We start from the raw sequence: 16216 nt of genomic DNA, 5'->3' as shown, positions 1-16216 counted from the left end.
CTTCGGAGTCAGGAAAACCCTCGAACTCCTCCTCGTCGTCGGTGGTGCCAAATTGCTCCTCCCAGAATCTCGCTGGTGGTTTTGGTTTGCGTGGGAACCGACTGTGGAACTCTTCCACTAGATACCCGTCATTGATTGCCTCCGCGGGAACCCACGTGTCTTCAGACCGGGGTTCCCCCTCCCAAGCGACCAAGTACTCTACTCTGCGCCCCCGCCACCTGGAATCGAGTGTTTCCGTGGCTTGGTTGTGGTGTTCTTTCTCCTCTACTTGCGGGTGTGTGGTGACTTCTCCCTCTCGTCCCAGGAATTCCCGCCCCTCCCTGTACGGAGAGAGTAGGGACCTATGGAACACCGGGTGTAACTTCATGCTGTCAGGCAGCTTGAGCCTATATGCCACGGGGTTCACCTGCTGTGTTACCTCAATAGGTCCCAGTCGCCTCGGCTGCAACTTCTTGCACCCTCCCTTAAAGGGTAACCCTCGGGTTGATAACCACACCCGGTCCCCCACCCGTATGGTCTCCCCTTCCCGACGGTGCTTGTCTGCCTGCCTCTTGTAAATTTCTTTGGCCCTCTCCAAATTCATCTGGAGTTGCTGGTGCAAGGCCTCCATTTCTTCCACAAACTGCTCTGCTGCAGGTACGCTCCACCCTTCCTCCCCTCTCCCCGGGAAGGCCCGGGGGTGACACCCATAATTGGCCATGAATGGGCTCATTCCCGTGGACACGTGTTCAGCGTTGTTGTATGCAAATTCAGCCAGTGCTAGTTTCTCTACCCAATCGTTCTGTCTCTCGCTGACATAGCAGCGTAGGTATTGTTGGAGTATACTGTTCGCTCGTTCCGCTTGTCTGTTGGTTTCCGGGTGTCTCGCCGTCGAGAACCCCACCTCGACCTGCAGCAAGCTCATGAGCTTCCTCCAGAACCTTGAAGTAAATTGTTTCCCGCGATCTGAGATGACCTTCGAGGGAGTCCCATGCAACCTGAATATGTGATCTACAAACAATCTGGCCGTTTCCTCTGCCGTCACCGCATGCGAGCAATGTATAAAATGGCACATTTTTGTCAGTAGGTCGACTACTACCATGACTGCTGTCTTCCCTCTTGATTTGGGCAAATCAGTCATAAAATCTATGGAGATCACCTCCCAGGGTCTTCCTGGTGTAGGTAAGGGTTCCAGTAGCCCTGCAGGTGCCGCCCTCTCCCCCTTTGCCCTCTGGCAGCGGTCGCACCCCCGTACGTACTCCCGTACATCTTCCCTCACCCTTGGCCACCAGAACTGCCTGGTGACAAGCAGCATGGTCTTGTGCTGACCAAAGTGCCCTGCTGTTGGGTTGTCGTGGAGTTGTTTGAGTACCCTTCCCCTCAATGTCTCCCCCGGTACGTACAGCGCTCCCTTATAGTACAGTACCCCTTCCTTTTCCTCAAATTCTCCCTGGTTTTCCCTTCCTTCCCGTAGTGCCCTGATTTTAGTTTGGGCGAACTCGTCGTCCCTGGTGAGACCGGCCAGTTCTCGTTTCCCAACCAACACTCCCCCACACACCCATCTGTCCTCGGGGAACACGTGTCGGGCTTCCGGCGGTCCCTCTCCTTCCATGTACTCCGGCTTCCGGGAGAGAGCATCGGCTCTAACATTCTCCGCTCCCGGCACATACCGGATCTCGAAGGAAAACTTGGAGAACTCTTGTGCCCATCGAATCTGTCTCTGGTTGAGTACTCGCGCAGTCCTCCAGTACTCCAAGTTCTTGTGATCCGTGCAAACCTGGATCTTGTGCCACGCCCCTATCAACAGGTGTCTCCACCGGTGAAACGCTGCATAGATAGCTAGCAGTTCGCGGACATACACCGTGTAGTTCTGCTCCGACTTGTTCAGCTTCCTCGAGAAAAAGGCGCACGGCCTCCACTCTTGCTGGGTTCCGGGCTGCAAAAGTACGGCTCCTATGGCCCTGTCTGACGCGTCGGTCTCTAGCCTCATGGGCTTCTCCAGATCCACGTGCAGGAGTTGCTCTTCCGACGCGAATGCTTTCTTCAGGCTTTCAAAGGATCGCTGGGCCCCTTCCGTCCAGACGAACTTCTTTTTGCTGCTGAGACAGTCTGTGATGGGTGCTGTTAAATGAGCGAAGTTCTTGATGAACTTCCTGTAAAAGTTGCTGAACCCTAGGAACCTCTGCACGTCCTTCCGGGTCTTGGGGGCCTTCCATTCCAGTACCGCCTGCACCTTGCTGGGGTCCATAGCTAGACCCTTGTCTGACAACTTGTACCCCAGAAACTCGACCTCCCTTGTGTGAAATTGGCATTTTTCCAGCTTGACCCACAACTGGTGCTTCTGCAGTCTCTTTAGCACTTCCCTGACGTCTTTGACATGCTGCTTCTCATTGTCAGAATAAATTAAGACGTCGTCCAAGAAGGCTACGCAGTTTTTGTACAGCAGGGACCCCAACACGTGGTGCATGAAAGCTTGAAAGCAGGCGGAGCCGGACTGTAATCTGAATGGCATAACTAAGTATTCGAAGGCTCCTAGGGGGGTGAACATGGTGGTTTTCCATTCGTCCCCCTCCCTCATCCTGATCAAATTGTATGCCCCCCTGAGGTCCAGCTTGGTAAAAATTTTCCCCTGCCTCACCCGTGTTAAAATGTCGTCAATCCTGGGCATTGGAAAGGTCATGGGTTCTGACACCAGGTTGACGCCCCGGTAGTCCACAACGAGCCTGGGCTGATTTGTATCCTTTTTGTCCACAAAGAACACCGGACTGCCCCCCACCGCCTTTGATTCTCTTATGAAACCTCTTTTCAAGTTCTTGTCAATAAATTCCCGCAACTCCTGCATCTCCCTGTCCGACATGGCATACAGTTTACCCACTGGCAGCTGAGCCCCTGGGAGTAGGTTGATTTGGCAGTCAAAGGGCCTATGGGGGGGTAGTCTATCCGCCTCCTTCTCGCTGAAGACAGCCTCCAACATTTCTCCAATGAAAATAGGGCCATTCTACCAGGAGGGGTGCACTGCTACATAGAGGCAGATAAAAACAGATGCACTTTTTCCTGGAGTCCTGCCCACATTTCTCAGAACACCTCTGGAGACTGGCTGCAACTTCAAGCACCAAGTTAATTTTCCCTGTGACCAGGTGAGAAAGAATGCTGAGGGATCTCTTTGCTGTGTGTGTGTGTGTGTGTGTGTGTGTGTGTGTGTGCATGGCGGGGGGGGGGACACATGCAAGAAGCAAGACTAGGTGGTGGAGAGATGGAACAGTGGAGGGGATGGAGAAGCAAAGGTCACTCCCCTCTCCCCACCACGAGGAACAGAACATGGGAAAGTTGGATTCTTTGCTGGGAACTGGATGGACAGGTAGAATAGAACCAGATATCAAGGTGTTTTGTTTTAGTCGTTTATTCGTGTCTGACTCTTCATGACCCCATGGACTAGAGCACGCCAGGCACTTCTGTCTTCCACTCCCTCCCGCAGTTTGGTCAGACTCATGTTTGTGGCTTTGAGAACACTGTCCAACCATCTCGTCCTCTGTCGTCCCCTTCTCCTTCTGCCCTCCATCTTTCCCAGCATCAGGGTCTTTTCCAGGGAGTCTTCTCTTCTCATGAGGTGGCCAAAGTACTGGAGCCTCAGCTTCACAATCTGTCCTTCCAGTGAGCACTCAGGGCTAATTTCCTTCAGAATGGATGCGTTTGATCTTCTTGCAGTCCATGGGACTCTCAAGAGTCTCCTCCAGCACCATAATTCAAAAGCATCAATTCTTCGGCTATCAGCCTTCTTGATGGTCCAGCTCTCACTTCCATATATCACTACTGGGAAGACCATGGCTTTAACTATACGGACCTTTGTTGGCAAGGTGATGTCTCTGCTTTTTAAGATGCTGTCTAGGTTTGCCATTGCCTTTCTCCCAAGGAGCAGGCATCTTTTAATTTCGTGACTGCTGTCACCATTTGCAGTGATCATGGAGCCGAAGAAAGTAAAATCTCTCACTGCCTCCATTTCTTCCCCTTCTATTTGCCAGGAGGTGATGGGACCAGTGGCCATGATCTTCGTTTTTTTGATGTTGAGCTTCAGACCATATTTTGCGCTCTCCTCTTTCACCCTCTTTAAAAGGTTCTTTAATTCCTCCTCACTTTCTGCCATCAAGGTTGTGTCATCTGCATATCTGAGGTTGCTGATATTTCTTCCAGTGAGCTTAATTCCGGCTTGGGATTCATCCAGCCCAGCCTTTCACATGATGAATTCTGTATATAAGTTAAATAAGCAGGGAGACAATATACAGCCTTGCCGTACTCCTTTCCCAATTTTGAACCAGTCAGTTGTTCCATATCCAGTTCTAACTGTAGCTTCTTGTCCCACGTAGAGATTTCTCAGGAGACTGATGAGGTGATCAGGCACTCCCATTTCTTTAATAACTTGCCATAGTTTGCTGTGGTCGACACAGTCAAAGGCTTTTGCATAGTCAATGAAGGAGAAGTAGATGTCTTTCTGGAACTCTCTAACTTTCTCCATAATCCAGTGCATGTTTGCAATTTGGTCTTTGGTTCCTCTGCCCCTTCGAAATCCAGCTTGCACTTCTGGGAGTTCTCGGTCCACATACTGCTTAAGCCTGCCTTGTAGAATTTTAAGCATAACCTTGCTAGCGTGTGAAATGAGTGCAATTGTGCGGTAGTTGGAGCATTCTTTGGCACTGCCCTTCTTTGGGATTGGGATGTAGACTGATCTTCTCCAATCCTCTTGCCACTGCTGAGTTTTCCAAATTTGCTGGCATATTGAGTGTAGCACCTTAACAGCATCATCTTTTAAAATTTTAAATAGTTCACCTGGAATATCATCACTTCCACTGGCCTTGTTATTAGCAATGCTTTCTAAGGCCCATTTGACTTCACTCTCCAGGATGTCTGGCTCAAGGTCAGCAACCACACTACCTGGGGTGTACGAGACATCCATATCTTTCTGGTATAATTCCTCTGTGTATTTTTGCCATCTCTTCTTGATGTCTTCTGCTTCTGTTAGGTCCTTTCCATTTTGCCTGCCTTCTCTCCCCCGCTATTTGTAAGGCCTCATTGGACAGCCACTTTGCTTTCTTGCATTTCCTTTTCATTAGGATGGTTTTAGTTGCTGCTTCCTGTATAATGTTACGAGCCTCCATCCATAGTTCTTCAGGCACTCTGTCCACCAAATCTAAATCCTTAAACCTGTTCCTCACTTCCACTGTGTACTCATAAGGGATTTGACTTAGATTGTATCTTACCAGCCCAGTGGTTTTTCCTACTTTCTTCAGTTTAAGCTTGAATTTTGCTATAAGAAGCTGATGATCTGAGCCACAGTCAGTTCCAGGTCTTGTTTTTGCTGACTGTATAGAGCTTCTCCAGAAAATATAATCAATCTGATTTTGATGCTGCCCATCTGGTGATGTCCATGTGTAGAGTCGTCTCTTGTGTTGTTGGAAAAGAGTGTTTGTGATGACCAGTTTGTTCTCTTGGCAGAACTCTATTAGCCTTTGCCCTGCTTCATTTTGAACTCCAAGGCCAAACTTGCCAGTTGTTCCTTTTATCTCTTGACTCCCTACTTTAGCATTCCAATCCCCTATAATGAGAAGAACATCCTTCTTTGGTGTCATTTCTATAAAGTGTTGTAAGTCTTCATAGATCCCCTTCATGGATCACTGCCTTGCCGTGGTGAAGGGGCTTGAATAACTCAGAGAAGCTATGAGCTATGCCGTGCAGGGCCACCCAAGATGGACAGGTCATAGTGGAGAGTTTTGACCAAACGTGATCCACCTGGAGCAGGAACCGGCAAGCCACTCCAGTATCCCTGCCAAGAAAACTCCATGGACAAAGGCAACAGATATCTTTTTTATTTTTTTAATAAATGTTTATTAAGGTTTTACAAATCAAAAGATTCATCATTTCAAATGTATCATTACCATAAATGAAGCTCACATAGAAAACACAAACAACAACAAAAAAACAAAAATATATAGCAAAAAAAAGAAAAATAGGAAAAAAGAAAAAAGAAAAATCCATTTTCTTAGATTTATAAAATTCCATACCCCTCTGTCTTAACCTCCTCACATCCCCCTTTTTTGTGTTCCTCTTTGTTCCAATCAAATTCAGCAAGTTCAAAACCTTATTTAAACCATACTTAATTTTATATTCTTCTAAATATTATGTCCCAATTTTTCATTGTTTTAGCCCATACCTCATCTTATATACTATGACATAATAATGTTCTGTTCATAACCCCTTGTCCTTTTTAACATTCTTCTTTTCATTCACATTTAACCAAATCACACAAACCCTGTTACCTTCACTTCCCACATCATATTAACACTCAAACATTTTGCAGTATTTTTGTAAATAGTCCTTAAACTTTTTCCAGTCCTGTTCGATCAGTTCTTCTCCCTGGTCACGAATTCTGCCAGTCATTTCAGCCATCTCCATGTAGTCAATCACTTGCGTCTGCCATTCCTCCACGGTGGATAGATCTTGTGTCTTCCAATACTTGGCAAGAAGTATTCTTGCTGCTGTTGTTGCATACATAAAAAATGTTCTATCTTTCTTTGGCACCCGTTGGCCAACTATGACCAAAAGAAAGGCCTCTGGTTTCTTAGGAAAGGTAAGTTTAAATACCTTCTTCAGTTCATTATATATCATTTCCCAGTAAGCCTTGACCCTTGGGCATGTCCACCAAAGGTGAAAGAATGTTCCCTCAGCTTCTTTACATTTCCAGCACTTATTGTCAGGCAGGTGATAAATTTTTGCAAGCTTAACTGGGGTCATGTACCACCTATAAATCATTTTCATAATATTCTGTTTTAAGGCAATACATGCCGTAAACTTCATTCCGGTGGTCCACAACTGCTCCCAGTCAGCAAACATAATGTTATGACCTATATCCTGCGCCCATTTAATCGTTGCTGATTTAACCGTTTCATCCTGTGTATTCCATTTCAACAGCAAGTTATACATCTTTGACAAAATCTTAGTTTTTGGTTCTAACAGTTCTGTTTCCAATTTTGATTTCTCCACCTGGAAGCCAATTTTTTTATCCAAATTGTAGGCCTCTCTTATTTGATAATAATGAAGCCAATCTCGCACTTTGTCTTTTAATTTCTCAAAACTCTGCAGTTTCAATCTGTCACCTTCTTGTTCCAAAATTTCCCAATATTTTGGCCATTTGGCCTCCATATTGAGCTTTTTCTGGGACTTAGCTTCCATAGGTGACAACCACCTTGGGGCAAAGGCAACAGATATCAAGGTACTATGAAGCAAATAAACATTTGTGGATTAGGCAGCAGTTCCTACAGAAAAAGAGAGGATCTCTTCATTTATTTCCAGGAGCTGCCAACATCACAGAAGTAGAAATGATCATGATGGAGAAAGAAAAAGAAACAGGGGAAATGATCGCTCAGAGAACAATGACAGTGTTACATCCCGGGATAATCATAAAGAGTTTCTGGCTCCTTATGAATCTCCCATTGCTTCAGAGACCAAAGAAGAGGACTTTAACTTAGATGGACATCTAGCAAATTGTGACTCCTGGGAATTGAACTGTGTTGCCATATACCTGAATGTGGTCAAAAGTGGCAGAATACTATCTTAAGAACAAGGAAGTGAGAAGACAGGAGGCCTCCCTTTTTGGCATTTACAGTTAAGAATGTCTTTAGTTATGCAAATAAATTAGAAATCTTAGGCAGAAATTTAATTTCAATGCTAATTCCAAGAAATTAGCAACAATGAGTTTAGAGACTGAGTTGATGTAAAAATGCACAAATTTCCAAAAACACGGTTAGACTACATATGTGATGAAATGGGAGAAGGATTTGCGAAGTGCAAAGGGTGGGTTTACTTTAAGTATCTTTCTAGGCATTTGTGTAGTAGCTTTCAGGCTTATTAATTCAATCTGGAACTTGATACACATTTACCTGGGAGTAATATACATTGAAGTTATGGACATGTATAGCATAAAGGGTCACATTGCCATCTAAGTCACTGCTGATGTACAACAGTGGTTGTGTTCTGCATGTTGATCTTACCTGTCTTTTCATCTTACTTTACTCTTCCTTTAGGTGTTCCTATTGTGCAGCTATGGATCTCCCCCAAAGATGTTCCTTCAGCCAACCTGTCCTCTTATTCTTCCTATACTTCTTTGGCTTCCTGTCCCTCTCTACATTCTTGTACTTGTCTGAAAAAATACCATATCAGCAGTGGAGGATCAGCTTCAAGAATGCACCCAGTTTCCCAAGGATGGGAGCTCCTGTTTCCCTAACAGCCACCACCACTTCTTCTCGGTCATACTATAACACCACTTCTTCCAGGTCATCCTCTAAGACAATGGATAGTGGTATGTGGACAGTGAACTCCGTTGGCCGTTTGGGAAACCAGATGGGGGAATATGCCACCCTCTATGCCTTAGCCAAGATGAATGGACATCAAGCCTACATCTGTCCCGCCATGCACCAGTACCTCTCACCAATATTCCGGATCACTTTGCCTGTGATCAATGCTAAAGTGGACAAAAAGATCCACTGGAAGGACTTTGGTCTGCATGATTGGATGTCAGAGGATTATAAACACATCAAAGGCAAGTACGTCCGGCTGACAGGCTACCCGTGTTCTTACACCTTTTATCACCATATCCGCCAAGAGATACTTCAGCAGTTCTCCTTCCATGACCACATCAAGGAAGAAGCCAATCAATATCTTCAGGAGTTACGGGGGCAGCGCCAGGAGGTGACATACGTTGGTGTGCATGTCCGCAGAGGGGATTATGTCCATTTGATGCCCAAGATCTGGAAAGGTGTGGTGGCTGACAGAGGATATTTGGAGAAATCCATGAACTATTTCAGAGAGAAGTACCCCAATCCCATCTTTGTGGTGACCAGCAATGGGATGGAGTGGTGCAAGGAAAACATCAATGCCTCCAGGGGGGATGTGTATTTTTCTGGGGATGGGCGCGAGTCCTCTCCAGGGAGGGATTTTGCTCTCCTTGCTCATTGCAACCACACAATAATGACAGTTGGCACTTTTGGCATCTGGGCTGGCTACCTGGCTGGTGGGGAGACTGTCTACTTGGCCAACTACACCCTCCCAGACTCTCCCTTCCTTAAGGTCTTCAAGCCCTCAGCAGCCTTTTTGCCTGAATGGATTGGGATTCCAGCGGACCTTTCCCCTTTGCTGTCCAAGAATTCTTCCCAAGTCCAGAAGCCAGAAGCTTGAGCAGATAGCTGCTGATTCAGGTCAAATTAGATACTGTTGGAAGGACTTGTTTGGCACTGATTCCATGAAGCATGTATGTGAGAGTGGTCACCAGCACTCCTGACTGGGCACTCAAAGCCTAGCTTGGTCAAACACATTGATTCCACCTCTTTTAGACCTCACTTTGCAGTAAGGTGAAGAGGCTGGGTCAAAACCATATTCTAAGCCCTTCCACCACCAAGCACTTATCAGCAATATGTACACAGGCACCATTTATTCCCTCCCTGGTTCCATTGCAGAACTTTATCTCGCCCCTTATTAGCTCTCTATTTATAGGCTTTGTGAGGAGTAAGAGCAGGAAAACGTTCAATACAAAGCAAGGAAGATGTTTTGCTTTGGTTTCTAGCCTGGTCAATTGTCAATAATGCGCTCAGAGAGACCCACTTCCAGAACTCCCTACTGCTGCCTTGCTTCTTAGTGCCCCCTATGTAATCTGATTGCTTCCCCAAATTCTTAAACCCCCCCCCGCCTCCGAGTTTGATTGAAGACATCACACAATATCATGCCTTGGGAGTCTTGATCTGGTGGATTGCCATGACACTGGGGAATCATGTGAGCATCCTATGATATTTGTAGGCCACCATGGACCAATAGGCAGAGGAAACTGGACATGGGTCAAAATGGGATATCCGATGCGACCGCTCTATGATGACAGTAGGTCATCATGGATCAAGAGCATGAGGTTTGGAAAGCCCTAGCCAATCAGGGGAGGGGGAATCTGGACATGTTGCAGACTGGCTTTTTCTTTTCTTTTCTTTTTTGGCATGCATAGTCATGCTGTGAGGAGTGGAGGTGGCAGCAAAACCAGTCATGGTTCCTGTGGGTTTTACCTACTTTCCTGCCGATATGAAAAAAAGCTTCAGTAGTGTAGCAAGAAAGCGATCAGTACTAAGGAGCTAATCATTTCCTCCAAGAGCCATGAACATTAAGCCTAAAAAGGGAGAGTCAGGGAAGTTTTAGACAATCTGTTAAAAGCTTAACAAAACAAGTATTTCTGAGCCTCCTCATTTTGCCCATGAAGCAGTTCTGGCCAAGCCTACCTGTCTTCCCCTTGACTGTCAGGTGCAGGAGAGGTAAAGCTACAGCGCAGCCAAATTCAAAAGGAGGAATCTGGGGTGTGCTCTAACTGTGCATGCGCACTATGCCTTGAAGGCACGTCGGAAGCAGATCCCCCACTTGAGGCCACCATTATTGTTGCCTTCTTGGTGTTCCGGGTAGAGCATAGAAATAATTTCATCAGCTTTAACTCCAGAATCTTCAGCCAGGGCTCAGAATAGGTAAAGGTAAAGGTACCCCTGCTCGTACGGGCCAGTCTTGACAGACTCTGGGGTTGTGCGCCCATCTCACTCAAGAGGCCGGGGGCCAGCGCTGTCCGGAGACACTTCCGGGTCACGTGGCCAGCGTGACAAAGCTGCATCTGGTGAGCCAGCGCAGCACACGGAAACGCCGTTTACCTTCCCGCCAGTAAGCGGTCCCTATTTATCTACTTGCACCCGGGGGTGCTTTCGAACTGCTAGGTTGGCAGGCGCTGGGACCGAGCAGCGGGAGCGCACCCCGCCACGGGGATTCGAACCGCCGACCTTTCTATCGGCAAGCCCTAGGCGCTGAGGCTTTTACCCACAGCGCCACCCGCATCCCAGGGCTCAGAATATGCCTTGGCATATTTTTGGATATCATACGGATCAGGACCTTGACAAGACTAAAGAGAGATTTGAATTGTTTTTAAGTTGTGTTGTATGGAAACCTAAATTGAGTGAAGCAGGGGTGCCAACTTGAATAAAATATTGTGGGGGCCCAGGTAAGTCCTGCCCTATACAATTGATCACATGATGAAGTGCACACACTCAATTTGAATGGCAATGCCTATCAACTTGAGAGCCAGTGTGGTGTAGCGGTTAAGAGCGGTGGACTCATAATCTGGTGAACCGGGTTCGCTTCCCCGCTCCTCCACATGCAGCTGCTGGGTGACCTTGGCTAGTCACACTTCTCTGAAGTCTCTCAGCCCCACTCAGCTCACAGAGTGTTTGTTGTGGGGGAGGAAGGGAAAGGAGAATGTTAGCCACTTTGAGACTCCTTAGGGTAGTGATAAAGCGGGATATCAAATCCAAACTTTGTGGGAGCCCAGCCCCCACAAATATTTCATTGTGGGGGCCAAAACCCCCACGGCCCCTAGGAGTTGGCTCCTGTGTAATGAAGCCAGTAGGTTTGCAGCTAACCTTGGCATATGAAGTGATCTGCTTCGCCAACTCTGTCTCTGTTGCACCGCCACAAGAAAATCTGAAGGCAATTTAAAGCTCTTCCTCTCTGCTCATTGTATGGTATTGGGTACATATCTTTGTTACATTTTCAGTGAAATGATATCCATCTTGACATAATAATAAAAATAATTTATTATTTATACCTCGCAAATCTGGCTGGGTTTCCCCAGCCACTCTGGGCGACTCACAACAGAATATTAAAAATACAATAAAACATCAAACGTTAAAAACTTCCCTAAACAAGGCTGCCTTCAGATGTCTTCTAAAAGTCAGATAGGTGTTTATTTCCTTGACATCTGATGGGAGGGCGTTCCCATCACATCAGGGTGCCTGGAAATATGAAATAGTATAAAACACTTTGACAAATCTAAAATGTTATTACACAAAGTAGGATGGTACAACAGATAGTTCTGATAGAACTTAGTGTATAGAGACTATATGTCATACAGGAGTATAGATCGCCCTCTGCCGGCAAACCCTGTTCCAGCAAGCTTGTCCCTGGAGACAGCCACACATGGGATTTGATGATGACCTGCATGTAAAGTCCAATTATCTGGTTTTTAGACCAGGCTCCCTTCCCTCCACGATTCCAAACACATACTTTCCAAAATTCAAAATCAGGTTCAGGCTATCTGAAATAGGCTTTTGTTATTAACATTCTTTATCAGTATTACCAGACCAGCCAAAGACATTTTCACACTTCAGGCAAACCACAAAACGGCATCTCCCCTGCCAGGGGGAAAAAGAATGATCAAAGATCTACATTGGGAACAAAGGAGGAGTGAATATCTATTATCAGAAACAAAGTGATGGATCGAATCAACTTTATGCAGTGGTTGAAGTGGAAATCAAAATCAAGGGGGGGGGGTGGCACACCCTCCAACATTTCTCTGAGGAAAACAGGGTTGTCCCATTCCACAATGATAATGTTATTATTTATACCCCACACATCTTACTGGGTTGCCCCAGCTACTCTGGGCAGCTTCCAAAATATGTAAAAACATAATAAAACATTAAACATAAAAAACGCTTCCCTATACAGGATTGCCTTCAAACGGCTCTGGGCGGGTCAGATACCCTCCAACATTTATCCAATGAAAACAGGGACATCCTAAGGAAAAGGGGGACATTCCGGGATCAAATCAGAAACCGGGACGGCTTCTCTAAATTAGGGATGTCCCTGGAAAATAGGGACAATTGGAGGGTTTGGGATGGGCTACTCTGAATCATGACAGGGAGGTGCAGACTCCAGAAGACCCTAGAGAACAGCTCCAACTGTTTCCTCTCTAGGGATGGGAGGAAGCTAGCAGCACATCCTATTTGCTGAGAGGCTGCAGTACAGTCACCATGGGGGTCGGCTGCTGAGGAGGCTACAAATCCGGCCTCCAAGGAGAGTGCTGAAGCCGTTCCTGTCTCTGTGATGACGGCAGCAGGTGGTGATGCGTTTCTTGTAGGCCGGATCTACTGCCCCCTGTGTATCCTGCCACACAAGATGGCCGCCTCTCCTTGCCTCATGGGTGGCTCAGCTCTGTGGGCATGTTTTGTAAGTAGGTATATAGAAATATATCATGCTATGAATTTCCTTCACCCTTATTGTTTCATTAATACAAATGCATAAAAGTACTTTTCGTGCAATATCTGGTTTCAGCGGACGAAATCCACCAGTTTTGTTGAATTAATTAAACTAAATAGTTTCCATTGGATTGTGATTAAATGTGAAATTAACTGCTTTTTTATAGATTTATTGTGTTGTTATCTTCCTGGGGAAACCCAGCAAGGTGGGCAGGGTAATAATAATAATAACAATAACAATAATAATAATAATAATAATAATATATTATTATTATTCCTTTGCGGGTTGTGCAAACTACTATTCTGAATCATCCTTTTTAAAGGACAGGGTAGGGGGGCACTGTGGATGAGTTTCTGGAACCAGGGGGTGGGTGATGGGGCAGGTGTGGCCTGAAAGAGTTGGGAACCATTGATATATACTATGGCTCGGTTGCATTCAAAACAACACTGGGAAGGAGCAACCTGCATAACCAAGTCAGCTGGGCAGCAGCTCCAGGAAAATACAAATATATTTATCAAAAGATATTTTTGCCAGGAGAGAGATGGGGGGACACACCTGCCCATAGTGATATACATTTGGATTGAGAGTGAGTGGTGCGGAATGACAATACATCCTTTAAAAATAAATAAATGGGATAGTGGTTCTGTGCCTTTAACAACTAAGGACATGCTGCTTTTTAAGGGACCAAGTGGCAGTGAGTCGAATATAGTGAAAGCAGTTGAAGGTGGGATGCAGGAATGTCTAGAGCAGGTGTTGCCAACATTCCAACTCCCATCAGCTCTGACCAGCGTAGCCAATGGCCAAGGATGATGGGACTTGCAGTCTGAGAACATCTGGAAGCCAACATATTGGCTACCCTGTTCTGGACCTTGGGGTATCATGGTGAGGAAAGAGTTCAGATGGGGGGGGCAAGCTACACTTGTATTTCCCACTCTGCCTTTTCCACAGAGCCCCATCACTGTCCATCATTCTTAATACTAGAGCAAATATTTTGCAGGAAGAAATTCCAACATTCAAGCCATTGCATTCCCAGTTGAAACATATCTGGGATTAGGGCTAAAGCAGACTTTTCTCTGACCTGAAATGTTGCAGACCCACTGGCAGTCAGAGTAGATGCTCCTGGGCTCAATAAGCCCACTTACAGAGCTAAAGTTCCCAATGTTCTTTAGTATGAAAGGAAGCCTCTTCAAAGTGCAGTTATGTCCATGGTGCCTGTGTCCATATTGCTACTAAGTACTTCATGGTGGAAGGGCTTAGAATACAGTTATGTCCCAACCTCTTCACCATACTGCAAAGTGAGGTCTAAAAGAGGTGGAATCAATGGGTTTGACCAAGCTAGGTCTTTGAGCCCTCTGTCAGGAGTGCTGGTGACCACTCTCACATCCATGCTTTGTGGAATCAGTGCCCAGGCAAGTCCTTCCAACAGTATCTAATTTGACCTGAATCAGCAACTATTTGGTCAAGCTTCTGGCTTCTGGACTTGGGAAGAATTCTTGGGCAGCAGAGGGGAAAGGTCTGCTGGAATCCCAATCCATTCAGGCAAAAAGGCTGCCCAGGGCTTGAAGACCTTAAGGAAGGGAGAGTCTGGGAGGGTGTAGTTGGCCAAGTAGACGGTCTCCCCACCAGCCAGGTAACCCGCCCAGATGCCAAAAGTGCCAATTGTCATTATTGTGTGGTTGCAATGAGCAAGGAGAGCAAAATCACTCCCTGGAGAGGATTCTCGCCCATCCCCAGAAAAATAAACATCCCCTCTGGAGGCATTGATGTTTTTCTTGCACCACTCCATCCCATTGCTGGTCACCACAAAGATGGGATTGGGGTACTTCTCTCTGAAATAGTTCATGGCTTTCTCCAAATAGCCTCTGTCAGCCACCACACCTTTCCAGATCTTGGGCATCACATAGACATAATCCCCTCTGCGGACATGCACTCCAACATATGTCACCTCCTGGCGCTGCCCTCTTAGCTTCTGAAGATATTGATTGGCTTCTTCCTTGATGTGGTCATGGAAGGAGAACTGCTGAAGTATCTCTTGGCGGATATGGTGATAAAAGGTGTAAGAACATGGGTAGCCCGTCAGACGGACGTACTTGCCTTTGATGTGTTTATAATCCTCTGACATCCAATCATGCAGACCAAAGTTCCTCCAGCGGATCTTTTTAGCCACTTCAGCATGGAGCACAGGCAAAGTGATCCGGAATATTGGTGAGAGGTACTGGTGCATGGCGGGACAGATGTAGGCTTGATGTCCATTCATCTTGGCTAAGGAATAGAGGGTGGCATATTCCCCCATCTGGTTTCCCAAACGGCCAATGGAGTTCACTGTCCATATACCACTATCCATGATCTTAGAAGATGACCTGGAAGAAGTGGTGTTATAGTATGACTGAGAAGAAGTGGTGGTGGTGGTGAGGGAAGCACGAGCTCCCATCCCTGGGAAATTAGATGAATTCTTGAAGTTGATCCTCCACTGCTGATATGGCATCTTCTCATACAGGTGCAAGATTGTAGAGAGGGACAGGAGGCCAAAGAAGTACAAAAAGAATAAGAGGGCAGGTTGGCTGAAGGAACATCTTTGGGGGAGATCCATAGCTGCACAATAGGAACACCTAAAGGAAGGGCAAAGTAAGATTAAAAGACAGGTAAGATCAACATGCAGAACACAACCACTGTTGTACATCAGCAGTGACTTAGATGGCAATGTGACCCTTTATGCTATACATGTCCATAACTTCAATGTATATTACTCCCAGGTAAATGTGTATCAAGTTCCAGATTGAATTAATAAGCCTGAAAGCCACCACACAAATGCCTAGAAGAATACTTAAAGTAAACCCACCCTTTACACTATGCAAACCATTCTCCCATTTCCTCACATATGTAGTCTAACTGTGTTTTTGGAAATTTGTGGGTTTTTACATCAACTTTGTCTCTAAATTGATTGTTGCTAATTTCTTGAAATTAGTCTTTCTGTCTAAAATTTTTCAATGTATTTGCATAACCAAAGACATTATTAACTGTAAATGCCAAAAAGGGAGGCCTCCTGTCTTCTCATTTCCTTGTTCTTAAGAAAGTATTCTGCCACTTTTGATGACATTCGGGTATATTGAAACATGGTTCAATTCCCAGGAGTCACAATTTCCTA

The 16216-nt window shown here is 45.9% G+C and overlaps 2 protein-coding genes across 2 annotated transcripts; one reads left to right on the top strand and one right to left on the bottom strand.

Annotated features, from left to right (window-relative positions):
- The first annotated feature begins 8292 nt into the window (after positions 1-8292).
- LOC128398892 (galactoside alpha-(1,2)-fucosyltransferase 2-like) lies at positions 8293-9201 on the top strand. The gene has a single exon (XM_053360157.1). The coding sequence runs from the start codon at positions 8317-8319 to the stop codon at positions 9199-9201; it is 885 nt and encodes a 294-aa protein (XP_053216132.1). The 5' UTR covers positions 8293-8316.
- A 5329-nt stretch (positions 9202-14530) lies between these two features.
- On the bottom strand, positions 14531-15556 carry LOC128398891 (galactoside alpha-(1,2)-fucosyltransferase 2-like). The gene has a single exon (XM_053360156.1). It carries the CDS (start codon positions 15554-15556, stop codon positions 14531-14533), a length of 1026 nt encoding a protein of 341 aa, XP_053216131.1.
- Positions 15557-16216: the final 660 nt, after the last annotated feature.

This window comes from Podarcis raffonei, chromosome 13 (genome assembly GCF_027172205.1).
Source record: "Podarcis raffonei isolate rPodRaf1 chromosome 13, rPodRaf1.pri, whole genome shotgun sequence".
Lineage (NCBI taxonomy): Eukaryota > Metazoa > Chordata > Lepidosauria > Squamata > Lacertidae > Podarcis > Podarcis raffonei.
The sequence above is the reverse complement of the archived record's forward strand: the minus strand, read 5'-3'. Positions and strand labels throughout refer to the sequence as shown.